This window comes from Argiope bruennichi, chromosome 11 (assembly GCF_947563725.1).
Source record: "Argiope bruennichi chromosome 11, qqArgBrue1.1, whole genome shotgun sequence".
Taxonomy (NCBI): domain Eukaryota; kingdom Metazoa; phylum Arthropoda; class Arachnida; order Araneae; family Araneidae; genus Argiope; species Argiope bruennichi.
This window is the reverse complement of record NC_079161.1, coordinates 80023521-80039859: the sequence shown is the minus strand read 5'-3', so window position 1 is coordinate 80039859 and position 16339 is coordinate 80023521. Positions and strand designations below refer to the sequence as shown.

General features: G+C 24.9%; 1 protein-coding gene across 4 annotated transcripts in view; it reads left to right on the top strand.

Annotated features, from left to right (window-relative positions):
• The window catches only part of LOC129956927 (uncharacterized), a 769878-nt gene that overhangs the window by 739227 nt on the left and 14312 nt on the right, over positions 1–16339 (top strand). For all 4 annotated transcript variants that reach the window (XM_056068981.1, XM_056068980.1, XM_056068979.1 and 1 more), the window contains 8 exons: positions 749–862; positions 4033–4140; positions 5288–5419; positions 8354–8473; positions 9194–9330; positions 11376–11595; positions 13639–13716; positions 16157–16261. In XM_056068981.1, coding sequence (XP_055924956.1) covers positions 749–862; positions 4033–4140; positions 5288–5419; positions 8354–8473; positions 9194–9330; positions 11376–11595; positions 13639–13716; positions 16157–16261 — 1014 coding nt within the window. The remainder of the gene's footprint in view (positions 1–748; positions 863–4032; positions 4141–5287; positions 5420–8353; positions 8474–9193; positions 9331–11375; positions 11596–13638; positions 13717–16156; positions 16262–16339) is intronic.

Sequence of the window (16339 nt, the reverse complement as noted above, 5' to 3'; positions counted from 1 at the left end):
GCATGCATTATAATTAATCATACCATCTGCATGTTATATAAATTCTTAACATTTAGATGTTTTTAAAGAATTTGAAATCTTTAGTACTACTTTTTTTCCATAGTATTCTTGAAAAGGTATCAATATAATGCAGCTTGATTAATTCAATTTTTTCTGTAGTCTCTTGGATTTCTTATAATACTGAAATATTGTCTATTATTCAAATTTCTTTTTGTTCATTTAAAATCAAAATTAAAAAAAAAATGTTTAAAAAATTACATTTCTGAATTGTATTTGCTGGTTAAATATATCTGTATCTTGTGCTTTCAAATGATTATAAAAGAATAATTTTTTTTATGCCCATAATTCATTACAATTTAGTGTTTATATTTTCAGCCAAAAAAGCAATAAAGACTTTATTATTCAATTCTTGTTTTTAATGCACTATGTACTGTTTATTTGTTAGAACTATTTATTTATTTTTTTTAAAATGTTGAAAAATTTAAATTATTTTATTTATGACATAGGGTTTATCAACTATATGATGTTTATTTGAAATACTAAACATAGATCTTTATTGCCATTTTTTATTTAAAAATTGTGGTTCTGTTTTGATGTTATCATTTTTCATAATTTTAAATTTTAAATAAATTAGAATTTTAGACTTTTTTTTTTTTTTGCTTAGAATTGCTCCATGCTATATTGTGTTAAAAAATAATGCACTCAGAAATATCAAATTATGTATTATTAATTTGAATACTTCTTTTAGACTACTAGGAAATCAGCTCTTCTGACTGCAGCAAAAAAAGCCAAATTGAGAAACAATCCATCCAGAGTTAGATTTTCTGAAGGAGTCATCATCAATGGTTCGCCTTTATATTCAGTGAGCCAAACTCATTTCTTTTTTTAAAATAACTTATCATTATTTTCATTTCATTTTTTATATTATATTTTGGTTCTAGTTTTGAATATTCTGTTTTTATTTCATCTTAGGTCCATACAAATTCCATTGCTTTGCGAAAAATTAAAATGAAATTTGAAAAATAAATAATTAATTAATGACAAAATTAAAATTAATTTTAATTTTGTCATTTCGTGCTTAAGGTATTGGTGTCTGGAGGTATTTTTATGAATTATTTATTCAACTAATTAAATAATTTCAGACTGGTTAATAATTTATGATTTATTTTTTATATAGTTAACTCATAGTTTGTCATTCTTTTTTAAATATTGTTACGAATTCTGTAAATTGGTGTAATTTGTCTTATGATAATGAATATTATATGTATCCCATTGTATTTCAATAGCAAGTCGCCAAATTGGCGAGATATTGGCTCATTGGCGATGTTTTAGGCAACTAATTTTTGTCGCCAAATTTGGCGACGGAAGTTGGAAACTTTGGCGACAGAGAGGATTTTCTAGAGGGATCCTGATTTCTTGAATTCTCTCCAAGGTTCTGGATTTTTCTAATATGACATAACTTCCTGTTAGTGACGTCACTTCCGGCAGAGAGCATATAAAAACAAGCACGAAAGATTAGAAGTTGTATTCTCTTAAAAATTCATTAAAAATCTAGCCACTAACTTCTTTAAAAACATGGATAAGAATGAAAATGAAGCAATAGCTAAAATCCCTAAATATAAACCATCTACAAACTCTAGAAGACCCCGTAATATACTACTTTAATTTATCTCAGCCCCTTAGTTTTTCTTCATAACCTTTATTTTTTCAAACTCAAATTAAACAGTATCTCAATAGCCAATTCTAGCTCACAAGCAGTAAAAACTTACTAAGCCCAACGGCAGCCCCCCTCACCCTAATATCAGACAATCACAATGAGTCCTGACACTCGTCATCTCCAAAATTCGTCGAAGACGGCCACGGCAAAGTATAGACAGCAAAGCACTGTGAAGTCTCTCCTTACCGGGGATAAGCCCCTGCCGGGGCTAGGCGCCCCGTCAACCCAACCATCAAGCTAGGAGTTGTATTGGAGCCTTAGACAGCAAGCAAGCTGTAGGCTGGTGACTGAGCTATTGAATGCGCAGTCTTCGTTAAATAAATAGCTTTATTTATTTTTTGTTAAAAGGATTCTGCTTATTGAATTTACTCTAAGCACATCACAGGAAATTCGTAACAATATTATTTATCAACATAGAGTTCACACATCTCAAATATTTTTACGTAAAAAACTAAATTTGAAGGAATTTTTTTATATATCTATTGTTTATGTAGAAATTTAAAAAAAAATTTGCAATCTTTAACTTTTTGCAAAATTAAACACTTTAACATAATCAACATTACCTTATAGCATTTCTTTAATTTATTTAAATTTCTTACATTTTTTTATACATTCATTATGGAAATGTGTTTACTTACTGGAATCACAATTGATTATTGTTGCAAAAATTTTTTAATTTCTATTTATTAAAAGTTCATTTGTTTTATATAATGCACTTCACACATAATTTTTTTAGAAATGGTAGTGTAATTTAATTCCACACTTTAACTAAACCATTTGTTATGTCACTTATTTATATTTAAAAATTTTAGAAAATGATTTATTTTATTTCTTTTAAGAAAATGCCATTACTTACAGGATGGCTATTTAATACTTTTACACTTCAGAAAATGAGAATTAGTTTTATGAATTTGATGAAACATTCATTTCTGTATTTCTGCAATTAGTTGTTTTGTATTAATGCTGATGACATTTATATAAAACTAAAAATTTAGAAGTACTATAGAGATGGAAGACAAAAAGATCACAATTAAGAATCTTTTTGGGTATGGATTTTCTGCAGATATAAAAAAGAAAAAAAAAAAAAAAATCTTCCAGTAGTTTAAAAATACATTTTTCCCCATTTATCTGTAGAGTTGTAGATTGTATTATTTGATGTTGGCAATTATTGAGTACTAATAGCCATAAAATAAATTTAGGCTTAGTGGTTCCATATCCAGTTTATAGAAAAAATTACATCAAATCAATTTGAGAAAAAAAAAAGAATAAAAGAACAGAAAGAATCAAAGAATAGAATCATGTCACTATGTCCTGCAAATGAAATAATTTTACAATTGAGAATGAATTGGAAAACTGCATTTTATTATACTTGAAGATCTTAATGATTTTTCATTATTATCATTAAAAATAAAGAATGTTCAAGGCCTGACTTCCACATAAATAATAAAAAAAAAATATTAAGTAGCAATAAATTACTGAATTTCCATTATAGCAAAATGTTGGTTGAATAATATTTTCTGATAAAAAGTTATTTTGAACTAAAAAAAAAAGCTGTATAGCTTAAAATGGTGTATATTTAACAAATTTTCAAAATATCCTTGAAAACTTTAAAATATTAAATGCTGTAAGAACAAATATTGTGATTTGAGCTGCAGTATCAGACAATGGGAATTAACTCTTAGATTCATTGATGACAAAGAACAATTAATGAGAAATATTGCAAATAAGATTTATTAACTATATTTTTATTGTCATATGCTGATGTAAGATATACAATAAAGAATTAGAAACTTTAGCAAGTTTTTATGCCATCATACCAAACCAAAACAGGCTTGGTCTGATGCCTGAATTTTATCTAGCAAAAACATTGATCATTTTCTTCAGCAGTTTTAAATCCTTTGCAGTGTTACACAAAGGTATTTCTGAGGCTAAAGTAAATGCTAAACAGCACAAAGTTTAAATTCTGTCAAAACTTGCATATTGTATGAATGGAAGAAGTTATCGCTTAGTAAAATGATTTGTGGTACAGTCAGACAAAGGTATAAGAAACTGGCTAAATTTATTGATGCGATGGTTGATTGAAATAAAATAATTTCAAAATAAACCTCCAATTATGATGTTAATTGCAGTGATGTACTTATCATTTTCTATTCTATCTCTAAAATAAAATGACTCAATATTTGGATCAGTGCTTATGTACGAGTCTGTGTTAATTTAAATATTTTATACACTGCAATATTTTTCTATTATTATCATTATTTTACTGTCATTTATTAAAGAACAGTTGTATTAATAATTTTTTCCCTGTTTCATAGCCTTCTCCTGTGGATGGAAATGTACCTTTCCTGCCAAATGTGCTCAAAGTTTTTTTAGAGAATGGACAAACAAAGTCTTTTAAATATGACAGTACTACAACAGTGCAGGTAATTTCTTTTTTAAATATGATCACATGTAAAAGGAAAGATCAACCTCATATACCCCAAATGCATTCAAATTTGGAAGTGCATTTTATTAATTTTTTTAATGAGAATTTCATTCTTTGCTTCTGAGCTAATCCAACTGTTGAATTATAAAATATTAGTTTTTGTTATTCCCTAGTTGAGTTAGTCTGTCTTGTAATTACGTGGAAAGTTACTTTATTCTTATTTCCACTATATTTCATTTGTGATGGATAGTTTATTAATTAATGAAGGAAAATACAAATGATAACTACATAGGTGGTTAAAGGAGATGGCGGATAATAACTATGTTGAATATTTTAGATAACTGCATGAATTTATTTTTTTTGGTGTTCGTTTTGTGAATGAATTCATTTATATTACTTCTAAATATGTGTGTGTTTCCTATGAGTTACTCTCTTTAACTTTTTCTTGTTGGCAAAATATCCATTCCTTTTAATTCATATTTATCAATTAATAAGTTCCTTTTGTGAATGAATATATAAGTTTGCTTTTTTTTTTTCAAGATAAATAAATTAATTTATATGTCTTGCTTGGTTGAAATTTGAAAATCTGATGTGTTATTGTTTTTGTGGCTAATTATTTATTTTCATTCTTGATTTGATTCAGTTATTTCACTTTATTCTTCATTAATTATTTAACAGTCTTTATGAATGTTTTAAATGTTTCTGTTCTTTCTTTCTTTATTTATTTAGTATTAAACAAAATGTATTATTACTGTTCATTCATTACTATTGTTTATAATTTTATTGGATGTAAAATTTAATTTTTATTTATTGTCAAACAACAGCTAACTTTATAAAAATCATATTTTAGAATTTCCTGATTTGTTTTAAAACAGACTAAATGTCTATAATGTTCCATTTCAATTTTTATTTGTTTTAGGATTGTTATAATAGTATTTAATAAAATTTAACATGCCTCAAATGAAACGATATTGTTTTCATTAATAAAAAATCTTTACCATTTTAGAAAATTGTTTGGATTTAATCATTGGTTGAAAATGATTGAAAACATAAGCTTTAAATTTATACTGATTTCAATTGAATCTGTTGTTAATGAAGAATCATATTTTTTAATGCTTCGGTTAACAGATTCATTGCTTTTCTAGGATGTGCTGAATTCACTGTTTGAAAAATTATCTATAAAGTGTGTAAATCACTTTTGTCTTGCCACAGAACATGTCAAAATTACTCGTAAGAATCGATTAGCGATTCTTGATCCCAAGGATACACTTACAAAGGTAAGAATATTTTTCAAACATACTTCATATCCTATTTTTAATTTTTTTCAATTCATTTTTTTTATTTCCTTTCTTTAAGTTACTGAAATTTGGAAGGTATGTGGAATGTATTTAGAATTGTTTTCTAAAAAAAGAATAATTCTGAGCTTGTGTTTGATCAAACAAAATTGTCTGTTTCCTTGTTGAAATGGTTTAATCACACTATTATATCCCACTAATTTTCATTTAATTCAAAATGACAAAATTGAAATTAATCCATGTTTGTTAGGTGTGTTTTAACTAATTTATTTTTTATGTATGAATAAATTTCTAACTTATGCATTTACAACTTCTTCTTGAAATAATTTTGATGGGGAAATATTCACATTGTCTTATTATAATTTCTAGTCTTATTTCAGTTTCACTCTTGTGATCTTTGTGACTAAATATTAACTTTGTATTAAATACAAATTGAACTCTAAAGTCTGTATTATGTGTACAACTCCTGTTTGGTATTTTTCTAGTTTAATAAAATCACTCTATATATTTTTTTTTGATTTTAAACCTATATACTGCACTATATGAACGTATAAATGTTATTAAATATTTAAGCAAATTATGAAATAATATTTTTTTTTTGACATTTCACATGAATTCTGAAAACATCTCTGACATTCATTAAGATGTACTTACAAGATTTTATGAAGGAACGATAGATAGTTAAATTTATTGAAACTGATATTTATTATCAGGAGAATAAAGCTAAATTTAGAAATACTAAATCTGTTTACTTTTTATGAATTAGTAATTTCAGAAACAATCTTTATTTCTTTATATATTTATATAAAGTTTAAAAAAATTATTTTTGTATTTCTTACATTTTTAGATCTATCCTTTTAATAAAATAGTATGCAAATATGTTTGCATTCGATAGACAGTGGATGCTAATGAATGTTATCATTCATTTTATATTATCAAAATCCTATGGGTCCATACTGTTCCCATTTAAAATATTCATTTAGTATGATCATTACTCATCTAATGTTATCAGTTTTTGAATCAAGCATTAACTGATCCTTTATTTTCAACCGGTGTTAATGATTGCTATTCATGGAATTTCTTGACTCACTTGTAAGGAAATATTTGTCAGTAATTTTTTCTGTGAGATTGTGTTTATATTCTTTTGTCTTGTCTGGATAGTTTTAAACAGACTACTGTGTTGCCAATTCTGGTTTGAAGTATTTTGGATAACCATAAGCCACTGTTGCCTGAGATTTAATAATGAAAGTAGTCTGAATGTAAAAGAACTGATTTGCACTGTAAAGACAAAATTTAAATTCCCTACAAATATGGATGTTTACCTTAACTGGATCAATGCATCACAGTGAATCAGACTTCTTCTGTTTTGTAAAATTTTGAAAAATCATGAGCCTTTTGTCGTCTTTTTGTTTCTGGTAACATGCAAAAAGAATAAAATTATGGCAGCTAAATTTTTTTTGCCAGTTTTTCTCTTTATCTATATAAATTCTATTCTGTGTTAACGAATTCCTCATCCCTCATCTTATTTCATCAGCCTATTTAGTCACAGTTTTAAAGAGTATTTAGACATATATGACAATGATTGCAGTTTTCAACTTCATCACATATTTTTTACTATAAATAATATGGACATGAATAATGCTTTGCCATATTTGGTATACTTTATTAGTGAATTTGCATAATATGGAGGAACAATTTAAAATCCCTTATTCTATGTAATGTTTTTTGTTTTTATCATGTGAAAACATGATGTTGTTTTGGTTAGAGGGTTTTAAAGCGCGAAATCACATAAGCAATGATTGAAGCATAAATGGCAATTTTCATCATCATCTTTTAATTGAATATATATTTCTTTACCTGCTTTTACCAGTATTGCTTTATTATTATGTATGCTTCTTTGACAGCAGATGCATTTTTAAAAGGTTGACGTAAAACTATGACATTATAGCTATTATTTAATCTCAAAATCGGTCGAGTTCCAAAACTTTGCCAGCTAGGAAAATTGAAAATGAAAATTGAAAAAAATTATCATTATACATATATATAGAAAGAGGGATAGAGAACAGATAGAGAAGTCTCGTGATTGTTTCAAACCGGTTTGAACTGGTTAATGACTTAAATTAATTAAGACAAATAATGACTTAAAAATAATAATGTTCTCACATAATAACTTGAAATTTCCAATCGTAGATTTCATTTTTTATCTTTTTTTTTTTTTTTTTTGCATTATGTATTCTGTTTGGTTTCAAATCTGTCTGCTATCTTGATTACACATTTTTACACATTATAAGATTAAATTTTTTATTGAAATATTTTTATCAATAAATGAGGGATTGTATAGATATAGAAATTTCTTATGGTTTATTATTATTTTTAAGTTAAAAAATGTACATGTACATGTACATGAATGTAAAACATGTATTGATAAAATGTTTTAAATAAGGTAATTTCTTTCAGCATTTAAAAGTAATATTAGCAAATAAATAACTGTTTTGTGTTTTATACTTTTTGTTACTGAATAAACTATTTATTTTAATTCTTTGAATTATTTCTTTGTACAGTTTTTTATTTTTTTATTTTTTATCTTTCTTGCATTAAAATAGACTTTCAAAATATATTGGATATACAATATATATATATTCCAGTTTCATTTAAAGGTTAATTAATTAGTACTAGATTTGAAAGCATGTAGTGTTTTTATATTTAGTAGTTTGAAATAAGTTTTAATGTCATTAAGGATAATGTGTAGAATTTGTTTTGGTAGTGTAATTTTTTGTGCAATTTTGAAGTACATTTATTTTAGTGACTAATATATGTTTTATTTAGCAATTCATAGTTTAAATTCTGTTTTATATACTTTGTCATAGTTTTTCTAAACTTAAGTTATTTTTATTTATGTATTTATTTTCTACCTAGATTGCTGCTAAGCCAGGGGCTCACCATCTTCGCTGTGTCTTGCGAGTAACATATGTACCTAAAGATGCTTATGAATTATTGCAAAAGGATCCTATAGCATTTGAGTACTTATATTTACAGGTAAATTTAATTTTTTTTATTAATAGTAATTTAATTAAGAAAAAAAACTGTTGCAAAATTGAGCATTAAGAGAATTAATTGTAATATTCTATAATCTGGAATGTTTCTTTCAGAAATGAAATGATAGATTTAATTCATTTTAATTTATTGCAATAAGTTGTAAGTTATTTTAGTTGATAATACTATTTAATTTAAAGTACATCCTCTGTGATAAGATTAGTTAAATATATCATCTTCTTTTTGTGATTTCTTTAAATCTGAATTATTACTACTGAGTAAAAGAAGTATAACTGTGTTGTCCCATGTCATTTCTAGCTACAATTAATAATTGGATTCTGGCACAGATAATAATTATAATGTAATTAATAATTAACAATCATTATTAAGAAATATAGCTAGTGTTTTTTATCATTTGTAGTTATGATTATTAAACTTTTTTTAATTATTATAATTTTAATAATCTAGATAAGAAGACTGTTTTATACATTTTTCTTTGCTGTTATTATGCTGTGATATAATTGTTATCTTTTGCTGTTTCAAATCATAGTTATTAATAACTCCATTTTTTTCTGCCATCATTTATTCAGTTTCTTATAAATTACTTCTGTTTTATGATTTTGATTAAAATTATGATAAGAAATTGAATTGTTATTCAATTTTTTTTTGAATTGTTATTTTTTTTTAAAGAAGTATAGCTGTGCTATTTTCTGTAATTTCTAGTGCTGTAATGATGTTGTGGAAGAAAGGTTCACACCAGAACTGAAATATGACATAGCTTTACGTTTGACTGCTTTAAATATGCAACAACATTGTTTAAGTAATGGAATACAAGGAAAAGTTACTGTTAAAACTGTCGAGTAAATATCATTTCTTATTTGTCTCATAATTTATTAATTCTCAGTCATTATTGTATCATTCATATGATTATTTACATACTTATGAAAATTTTCATATTTCTTTTAAAGCAAATTCTCATAAGTATGTAAAATAAGTATTGCTATTATAAAACTGAATCATTTCAGAGTAAAAATAAAGGATGTGATGTAAGAAAATGATTTAATATCCATGTAGAAATGTAATGCAAAGGTATTCTATTCCTATGTATATCTTTTCATATGTTTTTCTCATGAAAATGTATCCTATGTATATCTTTATCATATGTTTTTTTTAAGCGGATATAGCATCTAGGATTTCACACCACTGCTTTATGAATTTTTAATTTCACTATTAAACGCTGTGCATAAAAAAGTGTAATTGGAGTATTTTGGAGTTTATTTTGGATTTATTCAGTTTCCACTCCATTCATTTCACACTATTTATAATTCTAAAATAATCAGATGCTTCAGAATAATTAGAACAGCCCTGAATTTTGACTGGCAGTTTGGGATTAAAACAGAGTCCTTAATTTGAATTAAATATTTAAAATTTTACTTATAAATTAATAATTTATATTAAAAGTAACTTTAGCTAGAGTTTAGTTAAAAAAAAAAAAAGAAAGTAAAATGAATTTTCCTTTTCATTAGCTGTGATATGATCAGTCTAATTTTGTTTATAGAAAATAAAATGATCTTGCTATTCAAAGTAACTGGATTTATTTCACATTTGAGCTAAATGTTTAGATTGCTTTTTTTTTAAAAAAAATCTTTTTTGTAAATGAAATAAACAAAGAGGGAATATTTTAAATTAATTAAAGAAACATCTAATGATAAAAAAAAAAATTGGTTATAAGATATTGATTAAATGCCACATTTCAAGACTAACTGAATTTGAAAATAAATAAAGGAGGAATTATAAATTATATGTCTGCCAATTTGTGTATATAATAACTCAAACGCATAATGGGCTATTTGAATGAAATTTGGTGCGTGGCATTTTCATCAGATATATAAATTTCTATGAAATTTTGGATGTAATCTTTCAGTGGGAATATTTGCCAGCTCGTCAGTCCATATTATTGTGAATAAAATAATTTAAAAAGTGAAAATGACTTGATGAATTAAATTAAGATTTACTATCGATCAAATATTGGTCAAAACTATCAAATTATCAATCTCTCAGTCTATACACATATATATATATATATAATAAGTACATATGCATAAGTATATGAGTACAATAACTTAAAAACTTTATGAATGTGACAAATGAGATTCTGTATGTGGTTTTGTGAATAGCATTGCAAATTTGTATGTATTTTTGCACTCAGTTGGTGGAAAGGAAAATATCCCAAATCTGTATTCAGTTTTCATTATATTATGATGCACACAATGTGTAAAATAAAAAGTCAATGATTGAACACTACTGCTGTTTTATAATAAGTGAGTCATTTATAATATAAATTATATGTGTAAGGATTAAATAAATTTAATTTTAATAAAGTTTTAATCTGAGGAATTCTTCTTTTCTGCATACAGATAATCTACTCTATAATATAAAAGAAAGACAGTGCATCATGTATCTACTCTCTCCTCCCCACACTCCAATAAAATGGGGGCGGCAATATAGGGGAAAGTATATTATATGTCATATCTAACCCAAAAAGTGTTTTAAGAAAGATTGCATACTGTAAACTATTTCTTTGGTTTGTTTTACTTACATTATATGATAGTGTAGCATAAAAAAGATGAAATAGATTTAAAATCTTTAACATTGTTAAACATTGGGATGGACATTGTTGTGACTATGCTACAAATGTGGTTTTTTCTTGTGATCATATTTATTTTTAGGTTTGCTGTAATTGATATTTTTAACTTAGAAAAGTATAATTATGAAATAATACTCTTTTTTTCTTTTTAATTATTTCATTTATGTATTTAAAAAAGTTTCTTGACAATAAGTGTTATGCTATTTTCTCTAATCCCTTCTTAGAGTAATTTTTATACATATTAATTCATTCTTTCAGACGAGAATGTGGACTTGAACGATTTGTTCCAGTATCTCTTTTGGAAACTATGAAATTGAAAGAGCTAAGAAAATTGCTAGGCCATTTTCTGAAGCAAAACCAGTCCTTGTGTGCTCCTGGACAAAAGCATTTAACACCATTACAAGCAAAATTACACTATCTTAAAATTATTAGTGAATTACCAAGCTATGGTTCTAAGTGCTTTGCAACTAATATCAGCGTAAGCTTGTACTTTAGTTAATCTTTTTGTTTTTGGTTGGAGAGTTTCTGATTGCTTTTCATTCTTAAATTTTTAATAATTTTTTAGAAACTGCTTAACATTTAAAATATTCTTAACATTAAATTTGGAATTGTAAATATTAAAAATATAAAAATTTTAACATTAGATACTTTTTAATAGTGCAATTAAAAATTTATTTAAATAATTTTAAGCTTCTTAATACTCATTTTACATATAAAGCCCATGTGTATCAAATGTTTTTCAAAATAAAAATGTCTATTTAATGAAATTGAAGTATGTTCCCCACTTTTCCCTGACAATGAAGTTTTTATATTACTTTTTACATCATTTAAATGCTTTACTTTATGTAATAGTTGATTCCAAACACACATTTGTGAAATTAAAATCTTCCTTACATAATCATTAGTGAAATTATAATTTTCCCTATTTTATAATTTTTCCTATTTAAGCTATTCATTTGCATGTTGTTGTTTTTTTAATTTCCAAATGTCTAGCTTTTTCTCTCTAATTTTTTTAAGACTAGAGCAAATTATTTAAAGTTCTCTACAGTACTATTTGTTCCTCACAGTGTGGGAAAAATCTGGCCCCTATTTTATAAAACTCCAAACATTCTTCCATTTAAACATAAATGTATAATAATCATTGCAAAAGAAAAATTTTAAAGTGAAACAAATTCTTTCTTCTTTTATAAATCAGTAAATAAGATTTATTCATTTTCAAGCATTTTATTTACAATAAGTTTTTTAAATTATGATTTGCAACTTGCAGTGTATTGTTAAGACTGCCTGCTTGTGTTTCTGTAAAATTCTTCCTTTTTAGGTAACAAAATTAACTATGGAAAGCAACTTTTAAAATGTTTCAATTGAAGTTACTGAACAATTGTAGTTCTGTTATTTAACTTTAATTGTTAATTCGTTTGTGAGGCTTATTTTCTTAATGCATAAGAAAATTGCTCTGAAATGTTAATATGGTTCTGTTTTGGAACATTGTGAAAATTATTGGTCATTTCCCCCCCCCCCCTCTTTGTTCTAAGAATTTATTTGAATATCGGAAAATTAAATTTGTTAAATTCCTTTTTGTTGTTGAGAATTTTGTAATTTTACAAATATTTAAAAACCTATTTTAAAAATATATTTAAAAATATTTTTTATTTAGAAATGCATATCTTGACATATATTCAAATATATTTTATGACACCATTTCAAGACTTTTTGAAATCTTTAAAGATTAATGAAAGTTTAAAATGCAGATAGACACCAGATTCAATAGATAAAGCTATGTAGTTATTTATAAGACAGAAAACAACAGAGTTGTTGACATGAACAAATATTTCATGTCTTTTAAAATAATATCATAAAGAAACACAAATCAAGATTTTAGTTTATCAGAATTTTTTTTTAACTTTCTTTATATCTGAAATATCAAAAATAGATAAGTTAAAAAAATATATTCTATAAATATTTTTTAATGTATTGATCATGAGTCATCATAAAATTGTATTGTTTATATTCAAGAGTATTCAGTTAAATATGTATTGATAATGTGAACTTGAATATTAAGAGAACAAAATAATTGTAAAAATATTTAAAGACGTATAATTGAATTCTTTGCTTAAAATGCAAAAAACACAAACAGCACTTACAGAACTGATTTTTAAGTGTCATGAATCACATTTTTATCTTATAAATTGTATTTATACAAATAAATGCAGATTTTTTTAGAAGATAATTAATGCCTTTCTCTGCTGTTTTAGAATCTAAAATTACTTTTAATTTAATGAAATCTTATATGTAAATTTACTGGAAAGACTTTCTGTATTCTACCTTAGTTGTATAATGTGTATATATTTCAAAAATTTTATAATCCACCTTTGTTTAATTCAAATAAATATTTTTTTTTGTCCTTATATTTAATTGCATCAAATGTTATGATTTACTTGATGTGATTTTTTTTGGTTCGTAAGTTTCATAGCTTAATTTTTGTTTTTTCATGCTATTTAAATGATTTTTTTTCTTATGTTAGGATTCTAATCCTGAAACAACTCTGCTCGTGAGCCCAAGATTTGGTGTAAGCCAAATTTCTTCTCTACGAAACACAAGTGTAAGTAATTTATTCTAAAATTAAGTTTTTTTTTCATTAAATTTAATTGTTATGAGGTTGTATGCTTTTACTATGTATATACTATAACTTTAAATTAAAGATTGATAAATTTTTTTTTTTTATATTTTGTGGTATAATTTGAAGAAAATAGACATATTAGAATATTATTTATTAGTATCATTAAAAATTAATTCAAAACTCTTTTTCTTTTTCTTTTTTAGGATCAAAAAAGTTTTCTTTTAACCCTTTAAAGGGCCATTTTTTTTCTAGTCATATTATGTTAAAATATTTTTAGGCTTGAAATTAGAATAAGAAAATGGATTCATTTAGCGTATTAGATAAATTTAATTTGATTCATTATTAATTTAGTTAATTAATAATTAAGTAACAAATCAAGACACATCATTTTGTCTGAGAGAAAGAACTAAAGCATCTAAGTTTTTGTCTTTCTAAAAAAAATGTGTCGGAACTTATGCCAACCTACATAATTTCATACAAAGATTGATAAATTTGGTGGGAAGCATACTTCCCACGGCCCTAGAAAGGGTTAATTTTGTATAATTATTGAATTCATTGCAAATTTTTTTAAAAAAAAATTAAACATTCTAATTCAAAGATCTCACTAAACTCTGAAAAACTGTAATCAGACACTGTTTTTTTTTTTTTTTTGATTTTGTTTATGAATAGATTTTTTTTAAAACTGTTATCACATTTACCACAAAATCTAAAATAATTTATAAATAATCATCATAAAATTATTGTTTGTCAGCAAATATAATTTTGACTGATTCCCAAGCATATGGTAAAAACTAAAGTATAAAATAATTATCAACAAAACAGTAATGGACAATAGTAAAACTGCAGATTTTTCATTTCACTCTTAAATAATGCAAAAATGAAGATACACATATATTAAAGCTTTTGACAATATTTCATGATCATACATTATATTTTTTAATATAGAATTAGAAAATGGCATTAGATTGTTTGTGGTGAATTTCTATATTATGTACAAATGTAGATAAATGAGCATAATATACTTACTTACATATTAAACTTCTTATTGCAGTTAATATATGTATAATATCTATGCATGAAGTGTCTCTAATTGTTAAGTTTAAAAAATGATCATTTTACAAAATATATTTTTGTGTTTTTTAAATATGAATATTCCTTTTTCACAGTGAATTAAACTTAGAGTTACTTTCATTGATTATTATTAAATACATTATACTATTTGTAATCAAAATTTCCTTTAGTTATATTATTCATTTTATAGATGTCACATAAACTAACTATGCTAAGTTTAAACCATATGCTTTTGTTTAAAAACAGAAAGTTAGTTTTATCTTTCTTATCATCTTTTAATGCTGTGATGATCATGTACCACAGTTTAGTTTTAGAAATGTTGATTGAGTATTCAGTTCTATAAAAGATATGTTGTGCAGCAGGTCTAGTCCATATTAAACTCAATGGGGAAGGGAAGAAGTATCCTCTTCTGTGCAATACTTGGGGAAAATATGTCAACTTAGGCATTGTCTTTATCATCTGGCTCTGGTTCAAATTTATAAGACTTATTTAAAGATAATAACCATGGCGAGACAGTTGTTTTGTAAGAGTTTATAGTTAAGATTTGTTAAAAATTCCAATTAAATATTTTGTGTAACTTGGTTTTTATAGCTTCCTCAGTAATATAATTTTTAAAAAATAAATTTTGATAGATACATAACTCATACTATTTTAGATGCTTTATACCATTCTCTTCATTTCACTATGCACTTTCTTAAGTTTTTGTCTACATTCAAATAATTATATCAAAGGAAATTGAAGCAATGTTTAAAATTGGCTGCGTTAAAAAAAAGAAATTCACCTTTGCTTAGTTTTGAAATTAAGTAAATTTCAGTATAAGAGAATAAATTTTTGCACATAACATGAGAAAGAACAAAAGTTAAATTTCCAGTTTTTGGTTATCAGCAATTGGGGAAAAAATATAGCAAGAAAGAAAACGACATTAGTTTCCTTTTAATAATGAATTGTGTTGTTATGAAATATACTTAAAAATTAAAAGTAGAAAAAAAAATATATCAAAAGTATTATTATCATTGAAAAAGATTTTGTATGTAAAAATCATTCTTTTACTGTAATAATTTTTGAATTAAGTTAAAAAAATTACAATTTTGATTAATTTTTAATCTATGAATTGTTAAAAATTCTTTCTGACCTGCACATTTCTATCTACCAAGTTTGGCAATTCTAGACTTAAACACACATTTATCATTATTATTAGTAGAAAATAGACTGGTGGCATAAATCTTAATTAAATTCTGTTTTTAAAAATATTTATCTTTTGTCTTATCAAAAATAAGCAATATGCTGTAATTATAAATATGTGGTTTAAATTTCTTGTTTTTAATTTTTTTTTTTTTTTTTTTTTTTACAGCCTGTAACTATTTGCCGTATTGAAGACATCTCAGGTGTAAAAGTAAAGAGGGAAGATGAATACTCATGTCTATTAGAAATTACAACAAGAGACGTTGGCAAACAAGTAAGTGTTACTTTTGCTGTCAATGTATTTCAAGACAAATTTTTGTATTTGCATGAAATAAATATACGCATGGTGTAA